The sequence below is a fragment of the Bos grunniens genome, chromosome X, assembly GCF_055505025.1.
Source record: "Bos grunniens cultivar Pamir isolate PY7600 chromosome X, Bosgru_T2T1.0, whole genome shotgun sequence".
In the NCBI taxonomy this organism is placed as follows: domain Eukaryota; kingdom Metazoa; phylum Chordata; class Mammalia; order Artiodactyla; family Bovidae; genus Bos; species Bos grunniens.
Genome location: NC_141194.1, coordinates 107,215,863 through 107,230,865, shown reverse-complemented (window position 1 = coordinate 107,230,865; position 15,003 = coordinate 107,215,863). Strand labels below are relative to the sequence as shown.

The following is a 15,003-nucleotide window of genomic DNA, read 5'->3' as shown; positions in this document are numbered from 1 at the left end:
CACGCCAGGCCTCCCTGTCCATCACCAACTCCCGGAGTTCACTCAGACTCATGTCCATCGAGTCAGTGATGCCATCCAGCCATCTCATTCTCTGTCGTCCCCTTCTCCTCTTGCCCCCAATCCCTCCCAGCATCTGGATGGGGTGGCATCCGATAAATCCAATGAATGCCATGGTCGTGGGCTCACTGCATCACCTCCTTTGCTGTACACTGGTCCCAATCTGTTAGGATGTCATATGGAATCCTGAATCAGTGAATCAAACCCTCGGTGAGTCCTCAGGTGCCTGTGCTAGCTGAGACCCAGCAGGCAGGAAAGCTAACATATCCCTGGAATACATGTCTCTTCCCACCAGAATGAAGCGCCAGCCCTGCTAGGATGGAAGGGATTTAAGGCAATCATTTTGCCACCAAATATTTGGCTAGTGTGCATGATGGACCAACTGGGAATTCAGCAGTGGTTTCTCTTGCTGGTGGGTTGGATTTTTGGAGGTGACACTAGTTAAATGAGCCTGCAGTTCAGTTCACTTCAGTTGTTCAGTAGTGTCCGACTCTTTGTGACACCAGGAACCGCAGCACGCCAGGCCTCCCTGTCCATCACCAACTCCTGGAGTTTACTCAAACTCATGTCCATTGAGTCGGTGATGACACCAACCATCTCATCCTGTCATCCCCTTCTCCCCCTGCCTTCAATCTTCCCAGCATCAGTGTCTTTTCAAATGAGTCAGCTCTTCAGTGTCTTTTCAAATGAGTCAGCTCTTCGCATCAGGTGGCCAAAGTATTGGAGTTTCAGCTTCAACATCAGTCCTTCCAATGAATATTCAGGACTGATTTCCTTTAGGATGGACTGGTTGTATCTCCTTGCAGTCCAAGGGACTCTCAAAATTCTTCAACACCACAGTTCAAAAGCATCAGTTCTTCGGTGCTCAGCTTTGTTTATAGTCCAACAATCACATCCATACATGACTACTAGAAAAACCATAGCTTTGACTAGATGGACCTTTATTGGCAAAATAATGTCTCTGTTTTTTAATATGCTGTCTAACTTGGTCATAACTTTTCTTCCAAGGAGTAAGCTTCTTTTTAATTCATGGCTGCAGCCTTAGTCAGTAGGAAACTTTGCTTTTGGGACCATTCACTAATTCTCTCCATAGCCACTTAGCTTATATCTTGACAGCACAGAGATGACATGTGTCAAGGCTGGCTAATGGTAACAGTCAGTCATGTTGTCTATGTTATTCTTTTATGCTTCTTCCACAATAGATACTGTCTGAGGCATGAACATAGGACATGCAGGTCTTTTTATTTTGCACCCACTGACTAATATGCTTTGGCTCCAGACATTAGTGTCCCTGACTTTCCACTCCTTTTCCTTCTAGGCTCCTGAACAGACAGTCAAGTTATCTGCTGCTGTCCATCAGTCTCAATATATTTGGCTGTTTCTCTTTCTGTTCAAAGTGAAGAAGCAACAACTTTAGCCAAACTGTGGCCCATTAGGGGATATTCCTTCTCCACTCTCTGTTAAGTCCAACCCTGAGTGGGGCTGTAATACAGCGTCAGTCCATTTTTGGCTTGCCCCTGGGTATCAAGCTGTGTGTGTGTGTGTGATCAGTCGCTTCAGTCGTGTCTGACTCTACGACTCCATGGACTGTAGCCCGCCAGGCTCCTCTGTCCATGGGATTCTTCAGGTCAGAATCCTGGCATGGGTTGCCATTTCCTCCACCAGGGTATCTTCCCAACCCAGGGATCGAACCCGGATCTCCTGCTTTGCGGGCAGGTTCTTTACCATTGAGCTACCTGGGAAGCCCCACAGCAAGCTGACCCATCTGGAAATAAAGCTCAGAGTTTTTTCTCCCCTTAGCAGCTGGTTTCCAGGGATCCCTGACATGGCTGTAAGTGTAACGTGAGGTACCAGCGACCGTGTAGCAGGACTAGATGAGATGGGCTGTTGAGGATCCGCTCATTCGGCTGCAATCCATGCAGGTCTCCACTCCGTGCTCCGTGAATCAGCTGATTTTACTGGAAGGGCTTCCTTATTAGCATGCTGGCTTCAGGCCCTCAGCCAGCGCAGAGTCATCTGTCCCGGCCTTGGGCTGGCCAAGCTGCTCGCTGGGCATGTGCTTTCTGGGGCGATCTGGAAAGCCTGGGATGGACTGAGTTGCAAGGCTCTCTGGGATGGGAGGGAGGCGGGGAGTCACTTATCTTTTAATTCACTAGATCGCATTTGAAAAGGGCCAGAAGAATGGTCTCCTAGATCCCCTGATGGCACCTCTCAATGACATCTTTATTCAAAGTTCAAGATGAGGTCTTCCTTCCTTCCTCCTCTTGGCCTCCTCAGTCAGCCTCCCTGAAAGAGGTCCGCGCACACTTGGGAAGATCATTTGCAGTCAATCTTGATGCTTGACCCCTGCAAGGCTTCAGAGGTCTTCCTCTGCGCCTCTGCATCACTTGGCCACTTTCTCTTGTGCTTCCGACCGTCTTGACTTTACGTGGAGGAAGGGAAATGTTAAGTGCACGCTCCCATGTTCAGGCTCAGCCAAACCCTTCCGTTTTCTGAAGAGGCGTCTACCTCACTTCCTTGGCTGATCCTTCCTCCTCGGTCTTGACCCCATCTCGGGCTCATGGAGCATCCTTCTGTGAGTGGCTGTCCCATGTGTCTGTCTGGGTCTACCCCTTTTCTTGCCACTCTTCCCTGCCCTTCCATTCGTGTTGTCATATGACTCAGCAATTCTAGTTCTGAGTATGGACTCAAAATAATTGAAGGCAGAGTCTTGAGCTGTTTGTACACCCATGTTCATAGTAGCATTATTCTCAATAAGTAAAACACGGAAGCAACCCAAATATCCATCGATGAATGAATACATTAAAAAAAAAACCTGATATATACATCAAATGGAATAGTACTGAGGCTTGAAAAAGAAGAGAATTATTACACCTACTGCAAAATAATTGAACACTGAAGAGTTTCTGCTCAGTGAAATCAACCGGTCACAAAAAGACAAATACTGTGTGATTCCACTTGCATGAGGTGCTTACAGTAGTGAACTCTATAGAAACAGAAAGTAGACTAATGGTTTCAGGACCTGGAGGAAGTGGGCACTGAGGAGTTAGACTTTCAGTTTTGCAAGGTAAAAAGAGTTATGCAGAAGGGTGGTGGGGATGGTTATCGTTACTTTAATAAAATTAATATACTTAGTACTAATGGAATGTATACTTAACAATGTTTAAGATAGTAAATACTATGTTTTGTATGTTTTACTGCAACAAAAAGTTGGGAAAAGTTTACAATCCCTGTAGGTCAGTGATTTTCCAATTTAGCAACTTTTACCATTTTAGATTGCATTTGCCTTTTCTACATCAGTATTCCCACTAAAACCTTTCTAAGAAAACAAACAAACAAAAAAATTTCTTATGAGAATAAATTATTCTCTGGTGTGGCTACTCCTCAAAGGAATGCTGAAATTTTTGTTTTAGCATAAGGTTGAGAAAGAAGTAAGTAATAAATGTGAGATGCCTTGTTATTTATTTCACTGCATGGTAATCCCAAGTATAGTGTGCCTATCACTCCAAGTATACCAATACCCACAATCAGAAGCTGCCACTCTTTTTAGCAATTTATCTTTATTGTTGTCCTTTGTACCATTCTCAATCTCTCGTATATCCTGTTTTGCAAAAACCCCTGAGGGGCAATAAGACAAGAAACAACACCCACTCTACATTTATTTATATACCTTTAAAGCCTCTCTTTTTGCATATTTCTAGCATGTGTCCTGGGATGGTACAGTGGCATACAGTACATGGTTTATAAGTGAATGAATATACATTTGCAGGGGGTAAGTGCTCAATTTTTTTGACTCTCCACATGAAAGCTTTCTGTCAAGGCAAGAGCCTTGTTTTCTCCATATGAATCTTTATAACTCAAATGTTCATGCCTCTTGCCTACACTTCCTTGGCTTGTTGAAAGATTACCAATTGGTAAAAATATGATGACAGACAAGAATTAGGTGGTCAGAGCATAAACCAGGAAGAGAGCCTTCTATGGCATGTAAAAAACTGCAAAACTACTCCATGGGGTAAAAAAATCGGCACATGAAAATCAGTGAGTAGACATAATCACCTACAACCATTTTGTATTTTCTGCCAGTTTGGCTGGGGCTTTCTTTGCTATGATTCACCATAGTCCTTTTGATTACTCAAACTAGACTGGGCCCGAGGACATGTAAACCTAACTTGTCAGATAGGGAGACAGGAAACAGTTGGGTATCAGCCTTAACCTAAAAGAGTTTTAATAACTGAGGCAAAGAATAACATTTGGGGAACATTAACATAATTATCTTTTGGGGGGATGTTAGTTCTAAAAGGTCTTGTAGGTCTTCATAGAACTGTTCAACTTCAGCTTCTTCAGCGTTACTGGTTGGGGCATAGACTTGGATTACTGTGATATTGAATGCTTTGCTTGGAAATGAACAGAGATCATTCTGTCGTTTTTGAGATTGCATCCAAGTACTGCATTCCAGACTCTTTTGTTGACCATGATGGCTACTCCATTTCTTCTAAGGGATTCCTGCCCGCAGTAGTAGATAAAATGGCCATCTGAGTTAAATTCATCCATTCCAGTCCATTTTAGTTTGCTGATTCCTAGAATGTCGATGTTCACTCTTGCCATCTCCTGTTTGACCACTTCCAATTTGCCTTGATTCATGGACCTGACATTCCAGGTTCCTATGCAATATTGCTCTTTACAGCATCAGACCTTGCTTCTATCACCAGTCACATCCACAGCTGGGTATTGTTTTTGCTTTGGCTCCATCCCTTCATTCTTTGTGGAGTTATTTCTCCACTGATTTCCAGTAGCATATTGGGCACCTACTGACCTGGGGAGTTCCTCTTTCAGTATCCTATCATTTTGCCTTTCCATACTGTTCATGGAGTTCTCAAGGCAAGAATACTGAAGTGGTTTGCCATTCCCTTCTCCAGTGGACCACATTCTGTCAGCCCTCTCCACCATGACCCGCCTGTCTTGGGTGGCCCCACAGTGCATGGCTTAGTTTCATTGAGTTGAAGACTCTACACATGGACATCACCAGATGGGCAACACTGAAATCAGACTGATTATATTCTGTGCAGCCAAACATGGAGAAGCTTTATACAGTCAGCAAAAACAAGACCGGGAGCTGACTGTGGCTCAGATCATGAACTCCTTATTGCCAAATTCAGACTTAAGTTGAAGAAAGTAGGGAAAACCACTAGACCATTCAGGTATGACCTAAATCAAATTCCTTATGATTATACAGTGGAAGTGAGAAATAGATTTAAGGAACTAGATCTGATAGATAGAGTGCCTGATGAACTATGGACGGAGGTTCGTGACATTGTACAGGAGACAGGGATCAAGACCATCCCCATGGAAAAGAAATGCAAAAAAGCAAAATGGTTGTCTGGGGAGGCCTTACAAATAGCTGTGAAAAGAAGAGAAGCGAAAAGCAAAGGAGAAAAGGAAAGATACAAGCATCTGAATGAAGAGTTCCAAAGAATAGCAAGAAGAGATAAGAAAGCCTTCCTCAGCGATCAGTGCAAAGAAATAGAGGAAAACAACAGAATGGGAAAGACTAGAGATCTCTGCAAGAAATTTAGAGATACCAAGGAAACATTTCCTGCAAAGATGGGCTCGATAAAGGACAGAAATGGTATGGACCTAACAGAAGCAGAAGATATTGAGAAGAGGTGGCAAGAATACACAGAAGAACTGTACAAAACAGATCTTCACGACCCAGATAAACACGATGATATGATCACTCACATAGAGCCAGACATCCTGGAATGTGAAGTTAAGTGGGCCTTAGAAAGCATCACTAAGAACAAAGCTAGTGGAGGTGATGGAATTTCAGTTGAGCTATTTCAAATCCTGAAAGATGATGTTGTGAAAGTGCTGCACTCAATATGTCAGCAAATTTGGAAAACTCAGCAGTGGCCACAGGACTGGAAAAGGTCAGTTTTCATTCCAATCCCAAAGAAAGGCAATGCCAACGAATGCTCAATCTACTGCACAATTGCACTCATCTCATATGCTAGTAAAGTAATGCTTAAAATTCTCCAAGCCAGGCTTCAGCAATACGTGAACCATGAACTTCCAGATGTTCAAGCTGGTTTTAGAAAAGGCAGAGGAACCAGAGATCAAATTGCCAACATCTGCTGGATCATTGAAAAAGCAAGAGAGTTCCAGAAAAACATCTATTTCTGCTTTATTGACTATGCAAAAGCCTTTGACTGTGTGGATCACCACAAACTATGGAAAATTCTGAAAGAGATGGGAATACCAGACCACCTGACAGGCCTCTTGAGCAACCTACATGCAGGTCAGAAAGCAACAGTTAGAACTGGACATGGAACAACAGACTGGTTCCAAATAGGAAAAGGAGTACGTCAAGGCTGTATACTGTCACCCTGCTTATTTAACTTATATGCAGAGTACATCATGAGAAACGCTGGGCTTGAAGAAGCACAAGCTGGAATCAAGATTTCCGGGAGAAATATCAATAACCTCAGATATGCAGATGACATCACCCTTATGGCAGAAAGTGCAGAGGAACTAAAAAGCCTCTTGATGAAAGTGAAAGAGGAGAGTGAAAAAGTTGGTTTAAAGCTCAACATTCAGAAGACTAAGATCATGGCATCCCATCACTTCATGGGAAATAGATGGGGAAACAGTGGAAATAGTGTCAAACTTTATTTTTGGGGGCTCCAAAATCACTGCAGATGGTGACTGCAGCCTTGAAATTAAAAGACACTCCTTGGAAGGAAAGTTATGACCAACCTAGACAGCATATTCAAAACCAGAGACTTTACTTTGCCAACAAAGGTCCGTCTAGTCAAGGCTATGGTTTTTCCAGTGGTCATGTATGGATGTGAGAGTTGGACTGTGAAGAAAGCTGAGCGCCAAAGAATTGATGCTTTTGAACTGTGGTGTTGGAGAATACTCTTGAGAGTCCCTTGGACTGCAAGGAGATCCAACCAGTCCATTCTAAAGGAGACCAGTCCTGGGTGTTCTTTGGAAGGAGTGATGCTAAAGCTGAAACTCCAGTACTTTGGCCACCTCATGCGAAGAGTTGACTCATTGGAAAAGACTCTGATGCTCAGAGGGATTGGGGGCAGGAGGAGAAGGGGATGACAAAGGTGAGATGGCTGGATGGCATCACCGACTTGATGGACGTGAGTTTGATTGAACTCCGGGAGTTGGTGATGGACAGGGAGGCCTGGCATGCTGCAATTCATGGGGTCGCAAAGAGTCAGACATGACTGAGTGACTGAATTGAACATAATTATGAAATGTCTGATTCAGTAGCTGATCCATGTGTAAATGGATGTGGGGTGTGTGTGTGTGTGTGTGTGTGCGCGCGTGCGCGCGCGCGCACACATGCGCATGCTCAGTAGTGTCCAACTCTGCAAACCCATGTACTGTAGCTCACCAGGCTCCTCTGTCTATGGAATTTTCCAGACAAGAATACTGGAGAGGGTTGCCATTTCCTTCTCCAAGAGATCTTCCCAACCCAGAAATCGAACTCATGTCTCTTGTGTCTCCTGCATTGGTAGGTGAATTCTTTACCACTGAACCACCTTGGATAATTGGTGGTATCTGGTAATTTTAGGTATATACTGAAAAAATTGAATTCAAGGTACTTAGATGAAAGTTGTAGTATTTTTTAGAGATAAAATTGAAGGATGTTATAGTTATTGTTTTGGCAAAGGGTTTTTTGGCTGGTAGTGTATGAGTATTGATTTTATGCTTTTTCTTATTGTATGGCACTTAATGTGTCAGATGACTTTTGAAAACAGTGTTTTGATTTGATGGTGGTGGTGGTTTCGTTGCTAAGTCATGTCCGACTCTTGTGACCCCATGGACTGTAGCCCGCCAGGCTCCACTGTCCATGGGATTTTCCAGGGAAGATTACTTGAGTGGATTTCCATTTCCTTCTCCAGGGGATCTTCCTGACCCAGGAATTGAACCCGGGTCTCCTGCATTGCAGGCAGATTCTTTACCAACTACGCTATGAGGAAAGATTTGCTCTTTGATTTGATAGATGTTATGAATTGTCTGGGCTTCGCTGGTAGCACAGCTGGTAAAGAATCTGCCAGTAGTGCAGGAGTCCCAGTTTGATTCCTGAGTCAAGAAGATCCACTGGAGAAGGGATAGGCTACCCTCTCTAGTATTCTTGGGCTTCCCTGTTGGCTCATCTGGTAAAGAATCTGCCTGTAGTGTCGGAGACCTGGGTTCGATCCCTGGGTTGGGAAGATCCCCTGGAGAAGGGAACAGCTACCCACTCCAGTATTCTGGCCTGGAGAATTCCAGCGACAGCCTGTCCTGGTCTGTCCAGGCGTCTATAACAAAATACCATAGACTAGGTGGCTTATAAACAATAGACATTTATTTCTTACAGTCTGGAAGCCAGACATCCAAGATCAGAGTGCCAACTGATTTGGTGTCTGGTAACAGCCCTCTTGCTGGTTCAGAGATGCCATTTTTTGTTGTAACTTACATGGTTACAAGAGGTGAGATATCTCTCTTGGGGGTCCTTTATAAGGGCACTAATCCCATTTGCGAGGGTTCTGCACAGAAACATTCAGTCTCTAGCAGGGATCCAGATACCATTTCCAGTCTGCCTTGTTTATGGTAGAGGAGAGTGGGATGGAAGCATGACTTCCAGCTATTTTTCCAAGCATGTTCAGAGAAGGGTCAACCAAAATGAATGACTTTTTCTCTTCACACAGGTTTCCTCCCAGAGTGCCCAAACCTTTTCCATTCAACACCTCAGTCATGTACAGAAAGACTGTGTTTGTAGAGTTCACGGATCAACTTTTCAACATCGCCAAGCCCAGGCCACCATGGATGGGTAATGTAAACAAGATTGACTCTTGTGAAACTGGGTGTCTTGTTTCCTTGCAAGAATTACCCAGCCTTGGACTGCAGTTTTTTAAGAGGGCAGCTGCCAAAGAAAATATCTTCTTGGTCAGCCTTCCCTTATTACCACCTCTTGGGGAAATACACTGACCAAATGGTCTCAGTCTTCTTGCCTGGATCTCCTCCTGTGTTTAGATGTTCAAGTGCCCTTTATCTTGGACCTGGGTTCATTTTCTTTTTTTCTCCCTGCTTTCAATTCCTAGTTGGTCTTATCCATGCTCATGGCTTTAAAAGATCATATATGCCAGTAACCCCCGAGTTTATATCTTCAGTTCAGACTGCTTGTTTGATACCTCCACTTAGATGTCAAATAAGCATGTGAAAGTGAAAGTTGCTCAGTCATGCCCGACTCTTGGTGACCCCCATGGACTATACAGTCCATGGGATTCACCAGGCCAGAACACTGGAGTGGGTAGCCTTTCCCTACTCCAGGGGAATCTTCCCAACCCAGGGATTGAACCCAGGTCTCCCACATTGCAGGCAGGTTCTTTAACAGCTAAGCCACCAGGGAAGCCCAAATAAGCATGTAACAAGGTGTTAAGATTTCCTGTCTTAGAATTATTTCTGAGAATTATAGCTGACAAGTAGTCCCAAATTCTAAAGAAAGATAACAGCCCACCTATTCAAGACTTGTTCAGATAGTGCTCCAAATTGGTTCAGCAACCTTTAGGCCATCATATACCTTCAAGTTTTATAAAAGAAGGCTAGGAACTTATGAAAAACTTTAGGTTTGAGGATTTCCTGTGAAAGCATTTTTGGTATTTTGTATATATCCCCACGGAGAGGAAGGATCTCCCCTCCCCACCATGTCAAGCTGCAGTGAGGGAGGCTTTAGCAGAAACGTTTAGAAAACTTGAGAGAATTTTTGGCACTTGGAGGATACTGATTCGTGCCTCATTTTTATCTGGAAAAAACTTTCAAGGCCAAAGTCTTGCGGAGTTTCCCCTATGGCATCAGAAGGAGAGTGGGATATGGCAGAAGCTGACTGCACCGCCACTGTTAGGTGTGAGACCAGGAAGATTATTGGACAAAACTTGCCTCAAGAAGACCCTGCCTGAGAGGACTTTTTGCCAGGGCTAGGTGATCCCATCAGAGAAGATCTGTGTGATTGCACTCTCAGAAGCACAAAATGAGAGGAGAGATAAAGTGAAAACTGGACAGGGCATATCACAGGACAGGGGGAAATGGAGTAGGATGTCACCATACTGAGAGGGAGAGAGTTCTCAAAGAACTCACATAAGTTCTCTAAGAAAGAAAGATGTAGAAATTTGGCCTATGCCACATGCAGGGGGTACCAAAGCCACATTATCGCTAAACGACCAAGAAAAATCTTATAATTATGCCTTTTTTCCACTCCTGTCCTAAGCTCCAACCTTAGAAAGTCCAGAGGCAGTAAGGTGATTGGGGAGGGAAGGCGAGAAAGCAGTGAACCTGCTAACCAAATATCTTTTTCTCCCCATTACTGATTTCTGAGTCTATTTCAGAGCTGAACTGGAGGAGGGGGGAATCCCTGAATCGCAGGGAACATCAAAAGTTTGCTATGAGGCCAGACTGGACTTCTTAGTACCTACGATAATACTGTTAATATGTGAAGGTTACCTGGGGGAAAATTGGGATTGCTCAAAATGCGAGAAAGGGAAATTCTACATACAATTAAAAACTATGAAAAAGAAACCTGTTTCATATTTTCATCCCACTAAATCCAGTCCATTCAGTAAAGCCATTTGTAGGCCTCACGCTGTGGTTCATGGGGTCACAAAGAGTCAGACACGACTGAGCAACTGAACTGAACTGTACTTTGTATAGACTTCCCTGGTGGCTCAGACAGTAAAGCGTCTGCTACAATGCGGGAGACCTGGGTTCAATCCCTCGGTTGGGAAGATCTCCTGGAGAAGGAAATGGCAACCCACTCCAGTATTCTTGCCTGGAAAATCCCATGGACAGAGGAGCCTGGTAGGCTACAGTCCATGGGGTTGTAAAGAGTTGGACACGACTGAGCGACTTCACTTTCACTTATATCTAGTATGACTGTCTGTAAGTCATCAATTTCCTCCAAATTTTCTGTGCCATGGCCTGATGACCACTCAGTTGCACAAATCAAAATCACAGGAGTCATGCCTGGTTCCGATGTCTTTCATGCTTCCCTCCCACCCCATCTTCAACATGCAACTTATGAGCAAGTCTTGTTGACTTGCTGACCTAAAATAGACTACCAGATGTCTCTCCAGAAAAAATGGATTTCTTGAGGATCAGCAGAGGATGGCAGTTTGGTATCTGAAACCACAGCAAGTTGCAAACAAGTCCTCAAATAACAAGAAGAGAAGAGCACAGTTCGCAGAGGGGTAAAGGAACTTGGAAGGGCTCAGGAAAACAGAGAGTCCACGGCTGCTCATTGATTGAGTCCTTGCCAACAATGATGAGGAATTTTTTCCTCCTTGGGCTCTGCTATTGTTACAGGGCATGAGAGTTCCCCTTCTGGTCTCAAATTCTATTTAACTGATGTTTCTTTTTATTAATATTTTTATTAATATTATAAATATTCATTCAAAATATTATTATTTTGAACGTCTTCCTCCAAAACAAGTCTCCAATCCATTTCTTCTTCTAAATTCCTGTAACCTCCATAGTCTTACATGTTATATTCCCTGCCTGCCTCTATAACCTTCTTTTCTGCTATCTTCTATCTCATTCACTTTGCTTCAGCCACAGGTTACTTTGCTATCTTTAAAGTATCTTCTGGTTGCTGCCTCATCATTTTCTAGTATGCCACCATGGTTTACAGCATTTATAACAACCTAAAGTTTTCCTGTTTATTTACATATTTAATAGCTTCCCTCATGGCTCAGTTGGTAAAGAATCCGCCTGCAATGCAGGAGACCCAGGTTCAATTCCTGGGTTGGGAAGATCCCATGGAGGAGAGCTAGGCTACCCACTCCAGTGTTCTTGGGCTTCCCTGGTGGCTCAGCTGGGAAAGAATCTGCCTGCAATGCGGGAGACCTGGGTTCGATCCCTGGGTTGGGAATATCCCCTGGAGAAGGGAAAGGCTACCCACTCCAGTATTCTGGCCTGGAGAATTCCATGGATACAGTCCATGGGGTCACAAAGAGTCGGACATGACTGAGCGACATTCAATTTTACTAATGTCTCTCTAATTTGATCTCTATGGCCTATCTTCTTAATTACTTCTTGTCTAGTGCCTAGGATGGTTTATAGAATATAGTAGGAACCCAATTATTAGTTGAATGAATCAATGCATTGAATGCATTGCCGGAAATCTGTCCTCAGAACAACCGTAAGGCTGGGCTGGTTATAGAAGTTAATGTATTCATTTGGCTACTACTTTTTATCAGTAATCTGAAGGACTTGCTTCTCTCCTGTGACTTTGACCATCATTTTTGTGGTAACAGATTTTTTGGAGTGCTACCTTCCAAATGGTGCTTCCCTGATGGCTCAATGGTAAAGAATCAGCCTGCCAATGTAGCAGATGTGGGTTCCATCCCTGGCTCAGGAAGATCCCCTGGAGAAGGAAATGGCAACCCACTCCAGTATTCTTACCTGGGAAATCCTATGGACAGAGGAGCCTGGCGGGCTATAGTCCATGGGGTCGCAAAAGAGTCGGACATGACTTACCAGCTAAACATCCTTCCAAATGACATTGCAGGTCTGCTGGGTCCAACTATCCAGGCTGAGGTTTATGACACCGTGGTCATTACATTTAAGAATATGGCTTCTCATCCTGTTAGTCTTCATGCTATTGGCGTATCCTACTGGAAATCTTCTGAAGGTGAGTCAAATGCCCTCCTATGGTTCAGTCATACTATGGACAGAAGAGTAGTGAGTATAAGGTCATACAGCTAATGAAGGGTGGAGTCAGGATTCAAACCTAGGCCCATTGCATGAAGTCAAGAACATGTTATTTTGGTCTTATCCCAAAGCTTGTCTCTGTCCTCTGTTATCCCTTGGGGAAATAGGCCACAGATCCTAAAATCCCACTTTATCTGCCTTCTTATGCCGAGAAAACTTCCTAGGGAAGATCAAGGCCATTGGTGTAGCAATGAAAGTGAATTCTCCTTCTCCTTCCTTAAATTCAGATTTTTCAGACATTTCCTTTCCCTCCCCTTCTTCCAGTTGCTAAAATATGAATGTCACCATGTGGTTAGGGCCAACTAGCTGAAGCACAAGCTGACCTCATTACAACAAAGAAAAAAAAAAAAAAAACCTGTTTGGCCACAATTCCCATAGTGCAAGAAGGAATGAAAGGGAATATCACAGTGGACCCTGATATTGCCCAGATGGACTATGACATATACAGATCAAGAAGTTTCAAGCAAATCATCAGTACATTATTGGAGCACATGTCCTGTACTGTATGGTCTGACTATGCTTCGATGTTGACTAAGTTCTCATGCAAAAGTGAAGAGTACTACCTTTCTCGGTTGCACTCCTGAGGTCAGGGCAGACGTGGACTGAGGGAAGGTGAAAGATAGGAGCAGGCATGGATATAGAGGAAAAGGCATCCCAGGTTCTGCCCCATGCCTAACAGGCTATTTCCATGAGGCTTATCTACTTGAAGGTGTCCAGAACTAATCTAGGCACATTTTAGAGAGACCAGGGTTCCCCCAGTTCTGCACCTAGGAGCTCAGTATAGAGATGACTGTTTTGTACCCTAAGCCTTGTGAGTTCTAGGAAAATAATCTATCTAATCTGTCATACATACAACAGTCCAGGAACAACACAGTGAGTCAGTGGCCTAATGCCCATGTGATTTATAGTCCTATCACAAGCCTGTGTGTTTATATGTTATCATCCACAAATTCTTGGCCTCCTTAGATTAGCCTAGGGGCCCCAGCATGTAAGGTAAATCCATGATGATGGTAAGTATAACTTTGCATGCTTATTGACCTTTCTGATATCCTTTAATAAACTATCTGATCAACTGTTTAAGTGCTTTTCCTGTTACAAAGACAATGATTTGTTTATCTTTTTCTGATTGATTTGTAGAGTTAGTTTATATATTCTGAATACAAATCCTCTGACACATAGAAATATTTACATATCTTCTTCCAGTCTGTAGCTTGAATTTTCACTCTTTTGATAATTTTTTTTGGTAAAGTTCTTAAAGTTAGTGAAGCATGAAAGTTCAAACATTAATGAAACACACAAAAAAGGTATCACATATTTTCCTTGTATGTTAGACTTTGGGTCCTGTTTAAGACATTTGCCTACCCCCAAGTCATGAAGGATTTCTTCCATGCTTTCCTCTAGAAGTTCTATTATTTTGCCTTTCATGCCAAAGTCTATAACCCATCACAAATGAATTTTTGTGTATGGTTTTCCGATAGCATTTTAAAACAGTTTTATTGAGGTTTAAATTACATACCACAAAATTCAGTCATTTAAAGTAGTTTGATGACTTTGACTCAATTCAGACAGTCATGGGGCCACCAACACCAACCGTGTCAAGAAGTTCTGGTCTTGCTGTTCAAGCCCCATTCCCACCCCCAGCCCCAGGCAACCACTGAGCTGCTTTGTAAGCCTGTCATGTTAATCTCCCAAACCAAAACTCTGGGAAATTGTATTTCAGTTCAGCAAATGGCCATCCCTTCCTCCAGAGCAGGAGGAGTACATTTCCCTACCATATTAGTATTGGACATGACCACGTGACTTTTTCTAGCTAATAGAATCTAAAAGCATAAGATGTATGTCAGGACAGCTAATTCCCATGGAATGTCTGTCAAAGGAGCCAGAAGGAGAGTTAAAAGCAGATCCAGGGAAATTTCAAGTTTGGTCTTGAGCTGAAAAGGGAAACCCGGTGCTAGAGAAATTCTTTTAAATTATTTTCTGGACAAGTAGGGTTCTAACACCACCCTAGGCTGTAAGTAAGGCCACACAATGAGGCTATGAAAGACAGCATGGGGACAGACAAGTTAACAGGTGCCGACCCAAAGCTGCTGAGGTGAAGGAAAAAGCAACTGAAAGCACGAGAGAGTGCAGTGCAGTAGCCTCTGAAGCACAGCATTTGGCCTGTGGTTGAGTACTCATGCCCAGGGG

General features: G+C 43.5%; 1 protein-coding gene across 5 annotated transcripts in view; it reads left to right on the top strand.

The window, feature by feature from the left end:
* Window positions 1-15,003, top strand: part of F8 (coagulation factor VIII) — a 142,743-nt gene that overhangs the window by 11,332 nt on the left and 116,408 nt on the right. For 3 of the 5 annotated variants that reach the window (XM_086385896.1, XM_086385897.1, XM_086385900.1), the window contains exons 3-4: window positions 8,763-8,884; window positions 12,614-12,736. In XM_086385896.1, coding sequence (XP_086242022.1) covers window positions 8,763-8,884; window positions 12,614-12,736 — 245 coding nt within the window. Of the gene's footprint in view, window positions 1-3,758; window positions 3,830-8,762; window positions 8,885-12,613; window positions 12,737-15,003 lie in introns of all 5 variants that reach the window. The other 2 variants (XM_086385898.1, XM_086385899.1) reach the window with 1 other exon arrangement.